Below are 15,897 nucleotides of genomic sequence, written 5' to 3' on the forward strand. Positions count from 1 at the left end.
TGGTAAACAAGTCCAACAGAGTTGTAAGGTAATTAAGCGAGTCAAATTAATCCGAATCTAAAATGAATTAAGAAAATAATTATTTAAATTTAATTTGATTTATTTTTTAGCTTAATTTAAGTTTGGCTTTCAGTTTGTCCCGTTTAAATAATAGTGAGTTCTTAATTAAACTTATTTAATTATTTAAAATTTTTTACTTGTTTAATTTGAGTTTGATAATTCAAATATTTTTTTTATTTATTATTTAGGATATTGATAAAAATTTTATTAATGAATATAGTTATTTTTATTTTTATTTTTATTTTTTTACTAAAAAAATATATAATAAATTATATGATTTCGTGAACATTGTTCACGGACGTTTAAATTTATTTATTTAATTGATTTTATGTATATTGAATAAATAAGTTTTTATTAATCCGAACACTAAACTTATTGATGAATGTTCAATTCATTTACAACACTAGGCCCGGTCTACATTCCACCTATCAAGTAAATTCAAGTGTAATGACTTTTGACGTGGCAATCAAACATCATCAATAGTTCAATCGTCATAGGTACATCTGGTGGGGAAATTGAACCCTGATTACTTTTAAAATGACAATCCAACATTACCAATAGTCTAATCGGATGTGATGATCCAACATCATTAATAGTTTAATCATCATAGATATATTTTTGTGTGGAAATTGAATCCTAAGTGTTTGGAAATGCCCTGGTTTATCCTGAGGCGACCTTGATCACAATTTGACAATTTTTTATAATTAACCATAATCAATTTTTTTTTATGATTGTCCAAAGAATATTTGATTTATTTACAACTCTAAATATTAAATTTAATACTCCAACCTCATACAAATATTAATATTCTGTTTTAAAGAATGTCTTTCGAAAATATTGGAAGGTTAAACTCTAAGTAACGGTGCAAAATACAAATTTTGCCTCCTCTACACCTGCTCTTGAGTCAATCAAGCTTTATCCACTAAATGAAAGTCAATACACATGACTCTTCAGGAAAAAAAAAAAAGATCAACCGCCTTTTTGTTCATATATTTCTCTTATGCAAAAACCGTATGAGATCGATAAATCAACAAATCATCTGTACATGGCGCCCACATGCTTCCATGTAGAAGGATGCCACTGTATGTATGACATTAAGGCCTCCCTGGCCTCAGAAGTTTAGAAAGACTGTAGTTGTTGCGACGATAGATTTCTGGTTAGCGCCCTCCTCGTAATCCAACACCAACATCATGTAGGTTTGATGGGAAACTCATGCTCATGCAGCGATGGATCAGAGTTCAATCTGTTGTAGGTCGTCCGAGAGAGAAGCATCATTCTGCTGCAAGGTTGATGAGCTGCCAATTGGGCTGGCTGGCATACTGCGAGTGGGTGAGAACATTGTAGGACCCTGCCATGGCCTCCTGCCTGTTGTAGTTTGATTGAGTAGCTCATAATTCCCACTCCAGGATGTGGCTCTCGATATGGCCAAGGAAGAAGCAGCTCCAGAGTCTGTGTTCCCAAGATGTGCAATGCTGCTCGAGCTCAGGAACCGGGGAATGGAGGATGAAGCTGGTGGGGAAAAGGATGCTGCTCTTGTTGCAGATTCAGGTGGATCTTCGCCAGTGGAAGGAATGGAGGATGAAGCTGGTGGGGAAAAGGATGCTTCTCTTGTCACAGGTTCAGGTGGATCTTCGCCAGTGGTACTAGTGGCATCTTGGTTGCTTTCGCTTGCTGTATCAGTCGGCCTTTCCTCGGTGGATGGTGGTGAGGCGGGCATGAAAAACTTTGTGCTGACCAATGGTTTTGTTGACGGAAGTGCAGGTGACTGGAAAGGTTTTGTGAAGGGGCCACCGCCGCCGCTGCCCTTGTTGAATGTATCCACATATCTAAGGAATGTCAAATTTTTGTTAACATCCCTAGAACAAACAAAATACATAGAAGGAAAACATACAAATAAGGAAGATAAGAGTCGACCTGGACCGAATGCCCACTTTGCCGTGTGCTGAGAACTGATTTTGGCTGGGTGGAATTGGTGGTATTGCAGATTTTTGTTTCGATGGAGCCAAAGGTTCAGCTGCTGGTCCTTCCTTATCGCCAACACTTACTGGCTTGAAAGTATCATCGATGATGCTTTCACTCTTGAAAGTATTACTGATCTTGTAATCCAGCATACCATTCTGGAATGATTTTGCTGTTGGAGGTGGGGGAAGGGCAGCTTCCTCTGCCGGAGGATCAGCTCCTTCCTCCACCCATCTCTTAAGCTTTTCATCGTAATAGAACTTGTTCCTTTCGCCCAGTTTTGCCTTTGCATTGTGAGAAGCATATGTTAAACCGAGAGCAAAGGAGAGGGGTGTCGGAAGAAGAATATATATGAAATAAGCAGTCATATTATGTTGATGAAAATACCTGTTGATGTGATCTCGACACCCATCCCATGGTTTTCTGTAGAAGTTGTGAGCCAATGCGTCCAAAGCGCGAGCCACCAGATGTTGCCTTGCTCTGTGCACCGTCTGAGCTCGAATCCTTTGATAATATTCCAACAAAGACAGTAAAAAGCCGATTAGCATTCCCATTTTAAAAAGAAATCAACTACTAAAAAAGGAATTGGCTTTCCTAACAAGATGACTGATTTTCAACTGAGAAAAGGAAGAAATCGTACCTGTTTTGGGATTTGTCCAAACACAGGTTCTGAAACACTTCTGTTATGCCTAATTTTACTAGTATTATTACTTGACCATTCAGTCATGGTCTCCACTGATGCTGATGGAACTAAAGAATATGATGTTTCCATAGCCATTGTTGACTGGCTATTTGATACTTTAGGGGCAACTGAATATGATGTTTCTTTATCATTTACATTCCCTGGTGGCAATGGTGGAAGAGGTGCTGCTGGTGCACCAATCATGCGATGAATAGATCTATCAAAGGTGGTAAACAACTTTCCAACTAGATTCCCAGGAGCCAAGCTTGAACCATAACCACCCTGGACATTTACAGTAAAAAGATATAAGGGCAACGCAAAAATGTAGGCTCTGCAGGTTGTAGACAAGCTTCCCATATTAAAATTACCTGTTGGTGAATACGCAGTCTATCCTCTAAAGAGGATAACACTGACTTCCAAATTTCAAGCTCGGAAGTACGAGCAGAACTCTTCAGCAATTTTGAAGCAGATTGACAGTACCTAAATTGATCTAAACATGTAAAGGAAGAAGGATGGCAAAGAAAAACAAACTCTTATGACTCACTTCAATGAATCAGGGATCTTCCCAACTTCAGCGAGCATGTGGGCATAAATTATCTTGTATGGCTGGAAAGGTAGTAGGATAAACTGGGAATTTCCTTGCACCTTTGAATATTCATAAAGTTCTGTTCGCTGTACAGAGGATTTTCCCATAGTTAATTGGTTTTAGAAATTCACATATAGGTCCTGGAGGCAGGAGCTAGACCATATAAAGTTAATTTTCAATCGACACTAAGGAATAAAAGTTCGCATAGACATGTAAATGGAAAAAAAAAAACATGGTCAATACAACTATTAACTACTTTATGCCGTTGAAGAATTACCAAATTATCATAGAAATTCAAAATTTTCAGCTAATAACTACACATCAGAAAGGACTAACCAGTGAAATAAACACAAAGTAATGCTTCCCAGCTAAATTTGGAAAGAAAAAGGAAATGTTAAATTGGAAATTCAGTTCAGTGGACTTTCTATCATCCAAGCATAGCTTGTAACAGTAGACCAAAAGAAACCAAACATATCCCTGTAAATGCTTGTTGGTTGTTCATAAACACCTACATTCATATTATCAACTGTTAATGAAATGAAAGTAAAACTCAATCCTACACAGATCAAGAATTTTCGGCAAGAGTTCTGAAACCATAAAGTTGTTCTCTTGCTACCAAAATTTGCTATTTTCATTATGTTCAATTCTCAAAGATAGTCAACGCCACCTAGTGGGATAAGGCTTGGTCATGATGGTTGTTGTCGCCAATTCTTAAAAGATTAGGTAAGGCAAGCAAAATGACCACAATCAAACACACATGCAAACACTGATAAATTACAAAAGCATTTATAAATATTACCAAAAACATAAAAAGACACACAAAAAAAAAACCTGAATAGCATCAGGTGAAGCATATGTCCTTGGATACTTCAAGTGATCTGCACCAATAAGACAGAGCCTTGCACTGTCCGAATATGGTTCAATATTTGCTTCAGCAACCAAGTAACAAGTGTGAGCAGCAGTTACCTGCAGCAATATTAATTGAGAAAGTTAACCCAAAATAAATGGCCTAAAGAATCAGATAAAAACAAATGGCAAAAGGGTGCCAACCTCTCCTTTGTCTTTCCACAGACAATCCCCAAGATGAATAATTACCAATTCATCATCTTTTGTTCTGTTTGCAGTTACAATTGCTAAATTTTCTTGCCACTCATCCAACATACCACTGGATTTAACCTGTCAATCATTTGAGAAGTCAATGAGGTCGAAAACTGAACTCTAAATATATTCAGATGAATTTCAGATTACACATTGACAGTGAACTAATATTATCAAACAAACAATTACTTCAAAAAGAGAAAAACTCTTGGCAATTAACGTTTCAAGAGAATTGTGTTTAACTTAATGTTGACAAACTGACATGCATCCCAAAGAGATCAAAGGAGAATGGGTCACTAACAAACTAGAATTGAGACAGAATTTGCTGCTAGCCAATTCTTGTGTAATATGCAGAAAATGAGAAACTATATATAAATTGTTTATATGGCAATTATGGGATTAAAATGCCAACACAATGAGCAACCCTTGTGCTAATTCGAACAATGTAATTTGATCAATGATTAGAGCCGCAACCTTTTTCTTTGTACTTTAAGTTGTTATGTACATAACTGCGATGAAATCATATGTGCTGAAATCAGAGATGATGGTACATAAATTTGCATTTAATAAGATGACATAAAGTGGTTCAAAAATGAAGTTCATAGGAATGACGGTCAAGATTTCCTACTAAAAGGAGATGGAAGAAAAGTGAAAATGAAATAGATATTAGCAAAACTAAGGGTAGGGGTAATATCAGATACCCTTCACTCACCAAACAGGGGCACACTTAATCCAATGCCTTGAATGTATGGAAATTCATCTACTTCCACTGATTCCTCAAAGCATATAGCATTGAAAAGGTAAAAGGAGAAAAATAAAAGTGGCACCTTTAGTAAGTCATAGTATGAAACTGCTTAAAAGGGGAAAATGTTTATGCTTTTCATATGGAAATGAAGAGAATTGACAAGCTTAGTTATTAGGAAGGATCTGAATACTTGACAGAATATACGAAAGTAGCACCTAATCATTGAGTCATTGAAGTTAGTCATTAGGTTATTAGTGTTAGTTATATGTGTTGTGAGCTTAATTCCACATTGGATCTTTCAGTCAGGGTTGTGGATGATATTCATTCCCAATGTGGTTGCACCAATCATCCATCAAAGCTTGCAGGGATAAATATGAATAACCTACTGCACGGGCCATTGTCACTCAATCAACCTGTACCTCTGCTCTAGCTCCATGATCATTACTTTTAGTTTAATCAAGTATGAACAATTTGAGGACTGACTTCATAATGCCCCTAGTTCATCATAATTTCTCGCCGCTACTTCCACTTCTACTATTAGTTTTGTGATAAACACAAGGCTCTGTGCTTGCTGGATTTGTCGATTCTTCTCATGAAAAGTAGCCATAAGTTTTTCCCATTCTTCAACTTTACCTGTCTCCCTTGTTGATGGTTCACATATCCTTATTAAACGATAAGGTTCTTTATATTCTTGGCATGTCCCATAAACTTATTATTCATTTGAACCCTTTGAAGATCTGTGAATTGTTTTGTCACCTTTGATCTCCTTAACTCTATATTTCAGGATCTACAAAGTCAACAACCAATGGTGTTTACAAGTCTGATGGAGTCTGCTACCACATTGATTAATTCCTTACATTTTATCAACATTAACAACACCTCATCTCAATGGCATTGTTGCCATGATCATCCATTAGTGTCCAAAACAAAAGAATTGTGATTTTCCATCCTGGACCAGGTTCTATTGAAAGCTGTGTGAGCTTGGCAAGTTCCATCATGTATTTTTTCATTCTAATAATTATAAAACTAGTTCTCCCTTTGATCTAGCTAATTCTAATAATTGTTGTCCAAGTATGATTTCCAGTAGTAATGCTTGCACATGATATAGAATTGTGAATTTTACTTACAAAAGAAAACATTCTAAATCCCAGTCTTCAACTATTTACATCCAATGAGAAACCTCAAGTTATGGCTATCTATGACATTGTTTCCCAATCAATACAATTTCTGAGTCCTCAATAATCATAATTGTGCTTTACTCCTTTTCACTTATCATACTAACTCCATGGAGCACAAAAACCAACATGCAAGCTCAAATCAATATCAAAGTGGAATACATTACCCAAGACTAGTGCAGGGTATAGATTGATCCTTCCAGGTGATTTCTGATAGCTGATTACCAGCAGCAAAAGATATTATTTTCAGAAGTGCAACTTTATTATCATCCTCATAATTATTTGTTGTAAATTTTATATGCATTCTAGAAAATTTTGTCATAATTAAACTAGTGGTTGAAGTGGTTAACAAAATTATTCCAGATTTAACTGGTTAAACCAACCCCATAATTTGACAGATGTAGTGTCAACACGACAATATTTTTTCAGTTCAAAGTTAAGAAATTGAAAAACCAAAAAAAAAGAAGAAGAAAATTCCATATTTTGGTTGTGAATTGTATTTTATTGGGATTGTTATGTTTGATAAACTTTCCAATTTTTGTCGTCTACTTCCCATTTAGATTTGACCAGGTTAAACAATCCTAAGTAGCTGATTGGGTTTAGTTTTGTAAATTTTGATTTAAGAAAGGAATAAAGTGATACACACTAGAACGAGGGTATGCTTGATATTCATATAAATGATATTCTTACATCCATTCTCACCATACAATGGCACGGAGATTGCTGGTGGCCTTTATTTATTTATTTTTACCAAAATAGGTGATATGGAATCATCCACAACCTTATTGCTCTTGATCCTGTCACCCTCAATCCCATTGTTAGTGACAAACTGAAAATCATTGTAAAAGAGAACATGAAGAAAGAGTGTGAATAGAAATTAACTAATTACTGCAGGACTAACAAATGTTTGAATCATGTAAAAGGTACACTGGTACAGTTACCATAGTTGCTAAAAGAAGTCAACAGTCATGAAACTAACATAGGCCCTTGCCACAACAATCACATTCATTTGATTGATTAGAGATTAACTTTCAATTTCAGCCAAGAGTGAATTCATACTAGGCAAAAGCATACTTTTAACTTGAAGTGAAAAAACACAGGAAACTTCATTCGAAATGATAACTAGAAGTATTTTGAGTTTAAATCACCTCTGCCGACTGTATAGGTAAAGCCATAGATAAGAAATTAACTGCGTTGTCTGCAGAAAATACATCTGCAGGCTGCCCAGCAATAAGAAGACATAGTGATCGTAAAGGTGAACCAAATGCAAATTGATGTTGTGCCATCTTCTTCACTGTGTCAACATAAAACTGTACCCATCTTTTATGAGAAACAGAGTTAATAAAGAATCTTCCATTTATAACTAGTCACGTGAAAAAAGAATCTTCCATTTATAATCATTTGAACATGAAAAAAGGAATTATCTAAAATTGAATCAAAATCAAGTAAATTAGTTCTTTAATCACACAGAAAAGAACACAGAACACAAACCTTGTCTCCAAGCTGTGCAGCAAGAACAAGAGCAAGGCCCCACAACTGACCTACTTGTGCAGATTGGAGAGCCTCCTTCCTTTTACCAGAAACAAGAAGGCTTTGTACCCTAGCGGCAGTTGCCTGAAAGAAATGTGCAGAATATAGACTTCTACCAGCAGTTCATTAGACTATATAAATAAAACCTTGAATGAATTCACAATACCTGAAGTTGACTTTCTGGTGGAATATTATTCAAACAATGAGCATAGGAACCATAACCTCCAAAAGGACTACTAATTTTAGAGGAAGCAAAAAGTTTACATACTGCCTCTTCTGGACCATTTAAATCCTACAAGAGAGAGAATGATAATTTTAGAAATAACAAGAAAAATGCAAAAATTTGAAGAATTCAAAAAATCAAAATCATTAGGAAGTATGTTTGTGTTCCTAAAGGGTGATTATTCTTTGTTAGTTCTTGCTTAAAAAGTATGCAACTGTGCATGCTTCAAATCTGAACAGACAGACAAACTGCATAAAAACAGCTCTGTACAGAAGGAACAGACGATGACAAATATTTAAAGCCACTGAGAGATGCCAATCTTATTGGAGACCTCTATTATGTTATCATCTATTTGCCTATAAAAAAACATTCACTACACAAATGTCTTATTTTTTGTGCAATTCAAACTTTCAAAGTAGCTTTGAACATCCTACCATACAAATGTATCCCAAATATATTATAATTACAAGCAGATTATGTCAGCTGAAGTCTTTAAACCATGAATTCAGATGCACTGCATCATCATTAACTCATGAGCAAGCTAGCTGTCTGATAGTCTTCTGTGTGTTACTACTAATTTAGAAGTGATTGCAATCACAGAACATTTATTCTACCTTCCAGATAAGCCAGGTTAACAACAGTGGATTGTGTAAATTAGTTCATGCAATGCAAGACCTGACTGCCCCCTTAGCTGGTAAATCCAAAGCTGCATTCAGCAATTATGCAAAAGGAAAAGGAGATACTATCTTAAACCGGAAGAAAAATGAACTAGCAATGTTTTTTTAGAGAATATGCAAATTAAGTGTGATTTTTTTTTAACAGAATACTTTTGAAGTGTCACATAAGAGGTTGTGAGCCCCTATTTCTCCTTTGTCATAGAGAAATAGAGTCATTTCAGCTTGTGCCAAAAAAAGTGCACAGAATCTGTTCAAGATAGTATTAAGCTCATGCAGATGAAGAAAACCCTTATCATTAATAAGAGAGGATTCATAAACATCTTTCTAAATTACTTTATGAAACTCATGTACGACTCCAATTTCTGAGGCAGACAATAGAATCTAAGTGAAGGATCTTACTTCACAGTGATGATTTTGAGTTAACAATCAACTTCTTCGTCATCTCCACAATGAAGCTTTGCATTATGAATTTCTATTCTCATATTTAGGCTACCTATATTATTCTTGATTTTTTTTGGTAACACTATGCGCTTAAAAAGTGGAAATGACAACTATTAAACATTTCAAGATTAGTGAGCACAACCTAGAAGCCAAATAAGTAAAGTTTTTTTGAATAACCTGATTAACCTAAACCACCAAAAACAGTAAAAGCTATAGCTACTCTGGTTACTCTAAAGAGAAGTCAAAGAATCTTACAACCTGTTGATCAATTTGTAATCCAAACATCTAGAGATTAGGAATTTGCCTAAGAAGACTGAGAACAATTTTTTCTTGTTCCATAAACAAAATGCTAGAAAGAGAAAAGTAGCAGCATTAGGAAAATTAGTCATAATGATGCCTCTATATTCCTACATTTATGTTGTTCATAAGATTGAGCAACACTGATGACTATCAGCCCAAACCTACTCAATCTTTGTTGATGATTTCATTTGCTATAACACTTAATTCTAATCAAATTATCATATGATGGCATGTTAAACTGCGTACAATTAAACTTAACATGCTGGAGAACATAACATACCAAAAGACAATGGAGAAAAAGAATTGTCATGTTAAAAAGAAATTACATTCAATCATGTTCATGAAATAGGATGGTTGAAAAGAAGTCATTATTATCTGGACATTAGATGTCCAACAGAGACTAAGACAATTCCACAAAAATGACTCCAACGTTATGATGATATTCAGAACATATGGGTTACGAAAGAAATACAAAACAAGACTTTACAGTGAAGGCCTGTGAAATATAAGGAATATATTGTAGGAAAAAAAATATAGCTGTAACAAGAAAGAAGATGAATAATATGTTTTAATATGACAATAATGTTATAAAAACCTCTAGTGATAGATCAGATCCAAAAGGAGATCGAAGTTTGCCATAATGCTGCAATGATATTCGGAGCAATGAAAGAAGCAACTTCAAAAATTTCCCTTTGTGGAATTCCATGACAGGACCATCATAGCTCAAGATTCTCTCATCTAACCATTTATTTATATCCTTTGTAGAAGCACTCCCTCCAACAAGGGGACCAGGAAATTTTTGCTTGAACAAAGGATGGAAGTAATCCAACACGGTGCCAGAAACAAAATTGGATGCATCAAGTTCATTCTTCACAACCTCAGATAAGTTAAGAATAGAGATTGCACCAGCAGGATATTCCTTCCAGAAGAAAAAGAATAAAAAATCAGTTTCAGAGCACACACAGAAATAGATGTACAAAAGTAGAACAACTAAAATACATCCACAACCAATCCCAAAATTTTGGAGCTCACCTGAATTCCATAGTCTAAATTTGTTCGAGAAGAGTTGCTATTTTTAGTAACTACAAGCTTCCCACCAAACCCAAAAGAAACCAAAGTATGTGCAGGACGACCAGCTGATGATCTGCCTTCATCAGGAGCATGAGAAAACATGGAATAAGAATCCTTTGTATCTTGAAATGAAGGCTGTCGAAAGTCAACTGAGTTATGATTGCCTAAAAAGCTGTTGGATATACTTTGTTGCATACTATGTGGCAGATTTTGAAGATAAACTGGATATGTACTTTCTTCATTGGCAGAGTTGTATTGCATAATTGCCCCATTGGTAAAGCCAAAACCATGATTCACCATTGGTTTGAATGTCTGAAGAGCCGTGTCATTATCTACACGAGTTATTGTAGCAGTGCTTGGTTTATAAAAGCTCTGCATCTGCTGGTTATGAGAAAATCTATTTTCACTAATTTGTTTCGCCTGCAGCATGTTCTGCTGATGAGAGTAGCTGCTTGATAGATCAGCCCCGTGCCAAAACTCTTGGCTCCCTAGGGATATATCAGTCCTTTGATCAGGTCGACCAACTTCATCATATACACTATAGCTCCCTTCTGAGAAGCCAGCTGAAGCAATAGCCTCATTCTGAACTACATTTGGTATTTTTGTAGTCTGAGTGTAAGACTCCAGGGTATACCACTGTTGGGTGTTGGTATCATAATACCACCCTGGATACTGAGGATCAAAGACCATATTAGGAGGAAATTCCATGTTCTCCTGATAAACAATGTTCCAATTGTAAGTTGTAGCAGTATTAGCTGATGTACTTTCTTCAGCTATGGTCTCCAGGGCTGACTGCGAAATCTGCTGAAGATATAGATCTTCTGAACTACCCACGTTAGCAGCAGCTTCTGCATTGTCATTAAAATTTCCCTGTGAAACTACTCCTGAAGTATAGTTATCTTGTGTAATTACGTTTTCATTATAGCCATCCAACTGATACCATTCCCCAGTGATTGAATCATACTTCCAACCAGGGTAAAGTCTCTCCCAGTATTGTGCATCTACACCACCTGTGTTCTGATCAATAACTGAACTGAAAAGCTGTGACTCTTGATTATTCTGGGAATTTGTGTGTGTGTCCACGTTTTTAACTTGATTTTCCACATGGAGAAAATTAAAATCAGCATTTGAATTCAATTTGTCAGATGGATTGACATTCTCAACAAAGAAATCTGAAGAAGTTTCCAACCCAACATTGTCAGACTGTTGTGTGCCAAGACTGAAGGCACTCCACTGAACCTGCTTTATACACGTTCCCCTAGATCCAGCATTATTAGTTGGCGATGTGCTTTGCATTGCAGTCTCAAGAATGCTTGCAGAAGAACTTTCTGATGTGGCTACCTTGTCTGGTGAATAATTCACAGTGGGACTATCATGAGAAGCCAAAACATCTTCTGGATAACCTGCAAGCTGCAATGTTTCACTTTTTTGTGGACCATTTGATTCTGAAATTAATCCAGCATCATCAGGATCATCCACAAACGTACCAGTATCATCAAGACTGAGGTTAGATAAATCTCTCGCGATTTCTTTGGAACGAATATGAGATCCATTCCCACCAAAATCTCCATCCACTAGATTGTTGAAGAAATCACGGTCGTCGTCAGTCTGATCTACCACATGAGAAGGAGAGGAAGATGCCATTTGATCCTCGACAAAGCAAAGCTATCGAAGTAAAGTTCGCTCCTTTTTGCTCCTACCGCTGGCAGAGCAATTTTCCTGATCCACCGAACAACCGACTTAGTTCCAGCCGAATTATCCCTTACCGAATCAAACCTACGAAAAAACAAGCTAACAGAAGATCAAAGTCCGTGACTGCAGCTTCAATTCGAGAGAAAATTGCATACAGAACCCTAGCGGATCTCCAACCGTATCCCAAAATCCGGCTTCTCAATCAACACTAGAATTCAGGTATCCACGACACGCAGGATCGAGGAATTCCCCCCGCCTCCATACACCTAACGATGTTGAAAGATGCAAATTATAAGCGGAACAATGAATTGGCCTTCAGAACTTATAACTCACCGGACAAGACGACCGAATCGTAGAGGAATCAGGTGCGCACAGATCTGAGAGGAGAGAAGTGAAAAGAGAACGAAACCTCGATTGCGATCCAACCGACGTCACACAATCCCACCTTGCGCTCGCCGTTTCTTCCCCGGGTCCAAACTTTTTCTTTTTCCTCTCGATTTGTTTGTTTTCCTCCGTTTTCTCTGTTTTTTTTTTTATTTTCCTTAATATTTTATTTCTTTTTCACCGAACTGTTCGTTGACAAGAATAGAGGGTGAGAAAATGTTAATTAAATCGGATAGATGAATTAAACTAAATTGAATTATTTTGAAATTTCAATTCTGTTCGATTTCGAATTTAAAATTTCTTATACAATTAAACTAAATAAATACAAATAAATAAACTAATTGAAAAACAACTATGTAAAGTCTATAAAACCCCTAACTAATTGGTAAATCTCCCATAAATTTAATTTTAAATTCAGTTTTTATTTAAAAATTTGATAAGTTTAATTAGTTAAAAATAATAATTTATTTGCTTATATGATTCTAGAGTAAAGAAATTTTTATACAGGTTGAAATATATCTCTTAGTTATTGAAGTCATATATCCTTTGATTTGTTGTTTGCAATTGATGCGACAAGGTAGAATTACTCTTGGTTGAAATCCTAGCGGTGATCATGTCATAGTTATGATTGTACACATAAGCATATGTTTACTATTCTGAAAGTGGATCACGAATAGTGTACCTATATCCATCTCAGAGAGATATTATTCGAACCCTAGTTTTATACAAGAGTTGAAGCTATTAGTTCCATCATTTGGGAACACCCATAGCTGACCTTTAGTTTGTATATAAGATTGGGAGGTTTCAATTTCTCAATTTTGTGGATTAGTCATGTTGACACCATCAAGTGCAATGTTGATATCAGATAAAATGTAACGGTTGTCTTTTGAATTTCGGTAGTCATGTCTTTGTAGTGCAATGTTGATATCATATGATTGAATTCGATATTATTCTAGGTATAGATTGATTGTCCGAGCACCATGCTATCGTCGATTGCGAGCAAATGTGGTGACATTTAAATCTTCAAATCAGCCTACATGGGAATTTGTTAGGATAAGCGATTGAGAGATATCTATTATCTCAGCTCTCCAGACTCAACAGTTGTTGGTTCAGGAATGTGAAGGATATTTCCCATCTTTAATGAGTTTTGATGTGGATAATTCTATATGACTTTTTGATGTCGCATAATTCGTGGATATCACAATGTATTTTCGGAAGAATTTCCTAACTTGTCACCTCGATTGTAGGTAGATTTTATCATTGAGTTGTTGTCTAACACAGCTTCAATATCGAAAGCATCGGATGACATGAACAGAACCGGAGGAGCTAAAGTCTCACTTCAAGAGTTGTTGGATCAGCATGGGGTGTTGTAGTTATTTTTGTTAAGAAACAAGATGGATATTTGAGGTTATACATCGATTATAGATGGTTAAACTCTATCACTATCAAGAATAAGTATCATCTACATATGATAGATGATCTATTTAATCAACTTAAGGATACCTATGTGTACTCGATTCTATCGTCCTAAATATTATATCTTAATTCTAAATTCTAAATCCTAAAAAAAATTTTAAAAAATTACGCACCCTAATATTATATCCTAGACACTAAATCCTAGACCTAAATTCCTAAATCATAAACCTAAAGCTTAAAAAAATTATGCTACCGTGAACACCTAATTTTTTTTTTAACTTGAACACTATGACTCAACCCCTAAACCCTAAAGGCGAAATTTAATTGGCTTAACTCCATAACTAAAAATAAATAAATAAAAAATAAACAAAATTGTACATGTTTCTAGTAAAAATCAAAAAGGGGAAAAAATTTCTTTGATACCCTGGGCAACTGTGCACACGCGTTACATGAGCTAGGCCCCTTATATTAGGTGGGCAATGCAAGGAGAAATTTGAGGGAAGAAAAATTAACCTATAAAAAATAGTTTTAATGTTTGAGATAAGACTCTAATAATTTTATTACAAATGGAACAACATGTAAGGCTGTAACTAAAATTCACAGACAACAGTCCTATTCTATATCTATATATATCCGCTTAAACTTTTAGTAATTCAATATTTACTACATCCAGTAATCCTAATATACAATGTGGACAATGAGCTTGAATCCAGGTGTACATTTATTTCAAATGAATATTCAGTGAAAACATTCAAATGCCTGTTGGTACTAGTGCAGTATGATAACGGAAGTTTTCTACTTGTGCTCATTCTAGTCATCTGGTTCTGAGTTTTCTCACTGATTCGCAATACTGATTGGCAACCTATCTTGAATAAAATGTTTGTATCACTATTTGTAGTCAAATACACAGAAAAAAGTGGATAATTGATAACTTGTTGTGATTATAATATTCTTATAAACAAACACAAATGATAATGCGAATATGACTTTATTTGGCAACCTATCATTGTTCAAAATTTTGATTTTCTACAGCTTAATCTTTGACTCTTTGTTTTTATATGCTTTCGTCTACTTGGTAACAAAGGGATGGGTAGGCAGCACTATAAGTAAGAAAATATTCTGGCATTCATATAAATAATCAAGAAATATTAAAAAGAAATACTGTGCAGATTTGTTCAATTTTATCTCTTTGTAAGGTTAAGAGATAGAAGATGAAGTTAGCTATTATTATTTTCTTACTCGCTCATAATGTTAATTTAGGTCTCAAATGATAGGCCTAATGATTTGACATAACTTCCATAACAGTAGATGATGACTATGATAAATAATAATTATCTTTCATATGGGAACGTTGTGAAATTTTCATATATCATAAAAGCCTAAAGTATTTTTCACACAGAAGGAGTTGAATATGAGGCAGAGACGTTGGTTGGAATTGGTGAAGGACTACAATTACGAAATTAATTATCACCCGGGGAAAACTAATGTGATGGCAGACGCCCTGAGTCACAAATCTACAATCTTGTCACAATTAACAACTCAACCACAGTTGATAACAGAATTTCAACGACTAAGTCTGGAGGTGGTAATACCAAATGATCAAATCAGGCTAACCACATTGACAGTTACATCAAACTTAACTGATCGGGTTCGAATGGGCCAAACATCATATCCACAACTGAGAGAATGGAAAAACAGAGATGAGACGAAGGACCATCCTATTTAGTCAACATTAGACAGGATTGTAAGATACAAGGGTCATATTTAGGTGCTTAGGATTGGTACCCTTAAAAAGGATCTTATGCTGGAGGCACATACCACCCATACTCAGTGCATCCCGAAAGTATCAAGATGTACA

The 15,897-nt window shown here is 35.5% G+C and overlaps 1 protein-coding gene across 7 annotated transcripts; it reads right to left on the reverse strand.

The window, feature by feature from the left end:
* Positions 1-959: 959 nt before the first annotated feature.
* On the reverse strand, positions 960-12,756 carry LOC121971085 (protein transport protein SEC16A homolog). Of its 7 annotated transcripts, none has more exons than XM_042522186.1 (15): positions 12,573-12,756; positions 12,417-12,505; positions 10,509-12,323; positions 10,072-10,395; positions 8,002-8,127; positions 7,797-7,919; positions 7,454-7,615; positions 4,338-4,463; positions 4,119-4,253; positions 3,246-3,373; positions 3,070-3,181; positions 2,660-2,983; positions 2,407-2,523; positions 1,975-2,303; positions 960-1,886 (listed from the first exon to the last, which is right to left on the reverse strand). In XM_042522186.1, the coding sequence occupies exons 3-15, from the start codon at positions 12,189-12,191 to the stop codon at positions 1,292-1,294; spliced, it is 4,284 nt and encodes a 1,427-aa protein (XP_042378120.1). In that variant the 5' UTR covers positions 12,192-12,323; positions 12,417-12,505; positions 12,573-12,756; the 3' UTR covers positions 960-1,291. The 7 variants fall into 7 exon arrangements, with proteins under 7 accessions (XP_042378120.1, XP_042378123.1, XP_042378121.1 ...); XM_042522189.1 differs by having other exon boundaries at positions 10,509-12,266; positions 12,400-12,505; XM_042522187.1 differs by having other exon boundaries at positions 12,400-12,505.
* Between the last annotated feature and the right edge of the window lie 3,141 nt (positions 12,757-15,897).

Source organism: Zingiber officinale, chromosome 4A (assembly GCF_018446385.1).
Source record: "Zingiber officinale cultivar Zhangliang chromosome 4A, Zo_v1.1, whole genome shotgun sequence".
In the NCBI taxonomy this organism is placed as follows: domain Eukaryota; kingdom Viridiplantae; phylum Streptophyta; class Magnoliopsida; order Zingiberales; family Zingiberaceae; genus Zingiber; species Zingiber officinale.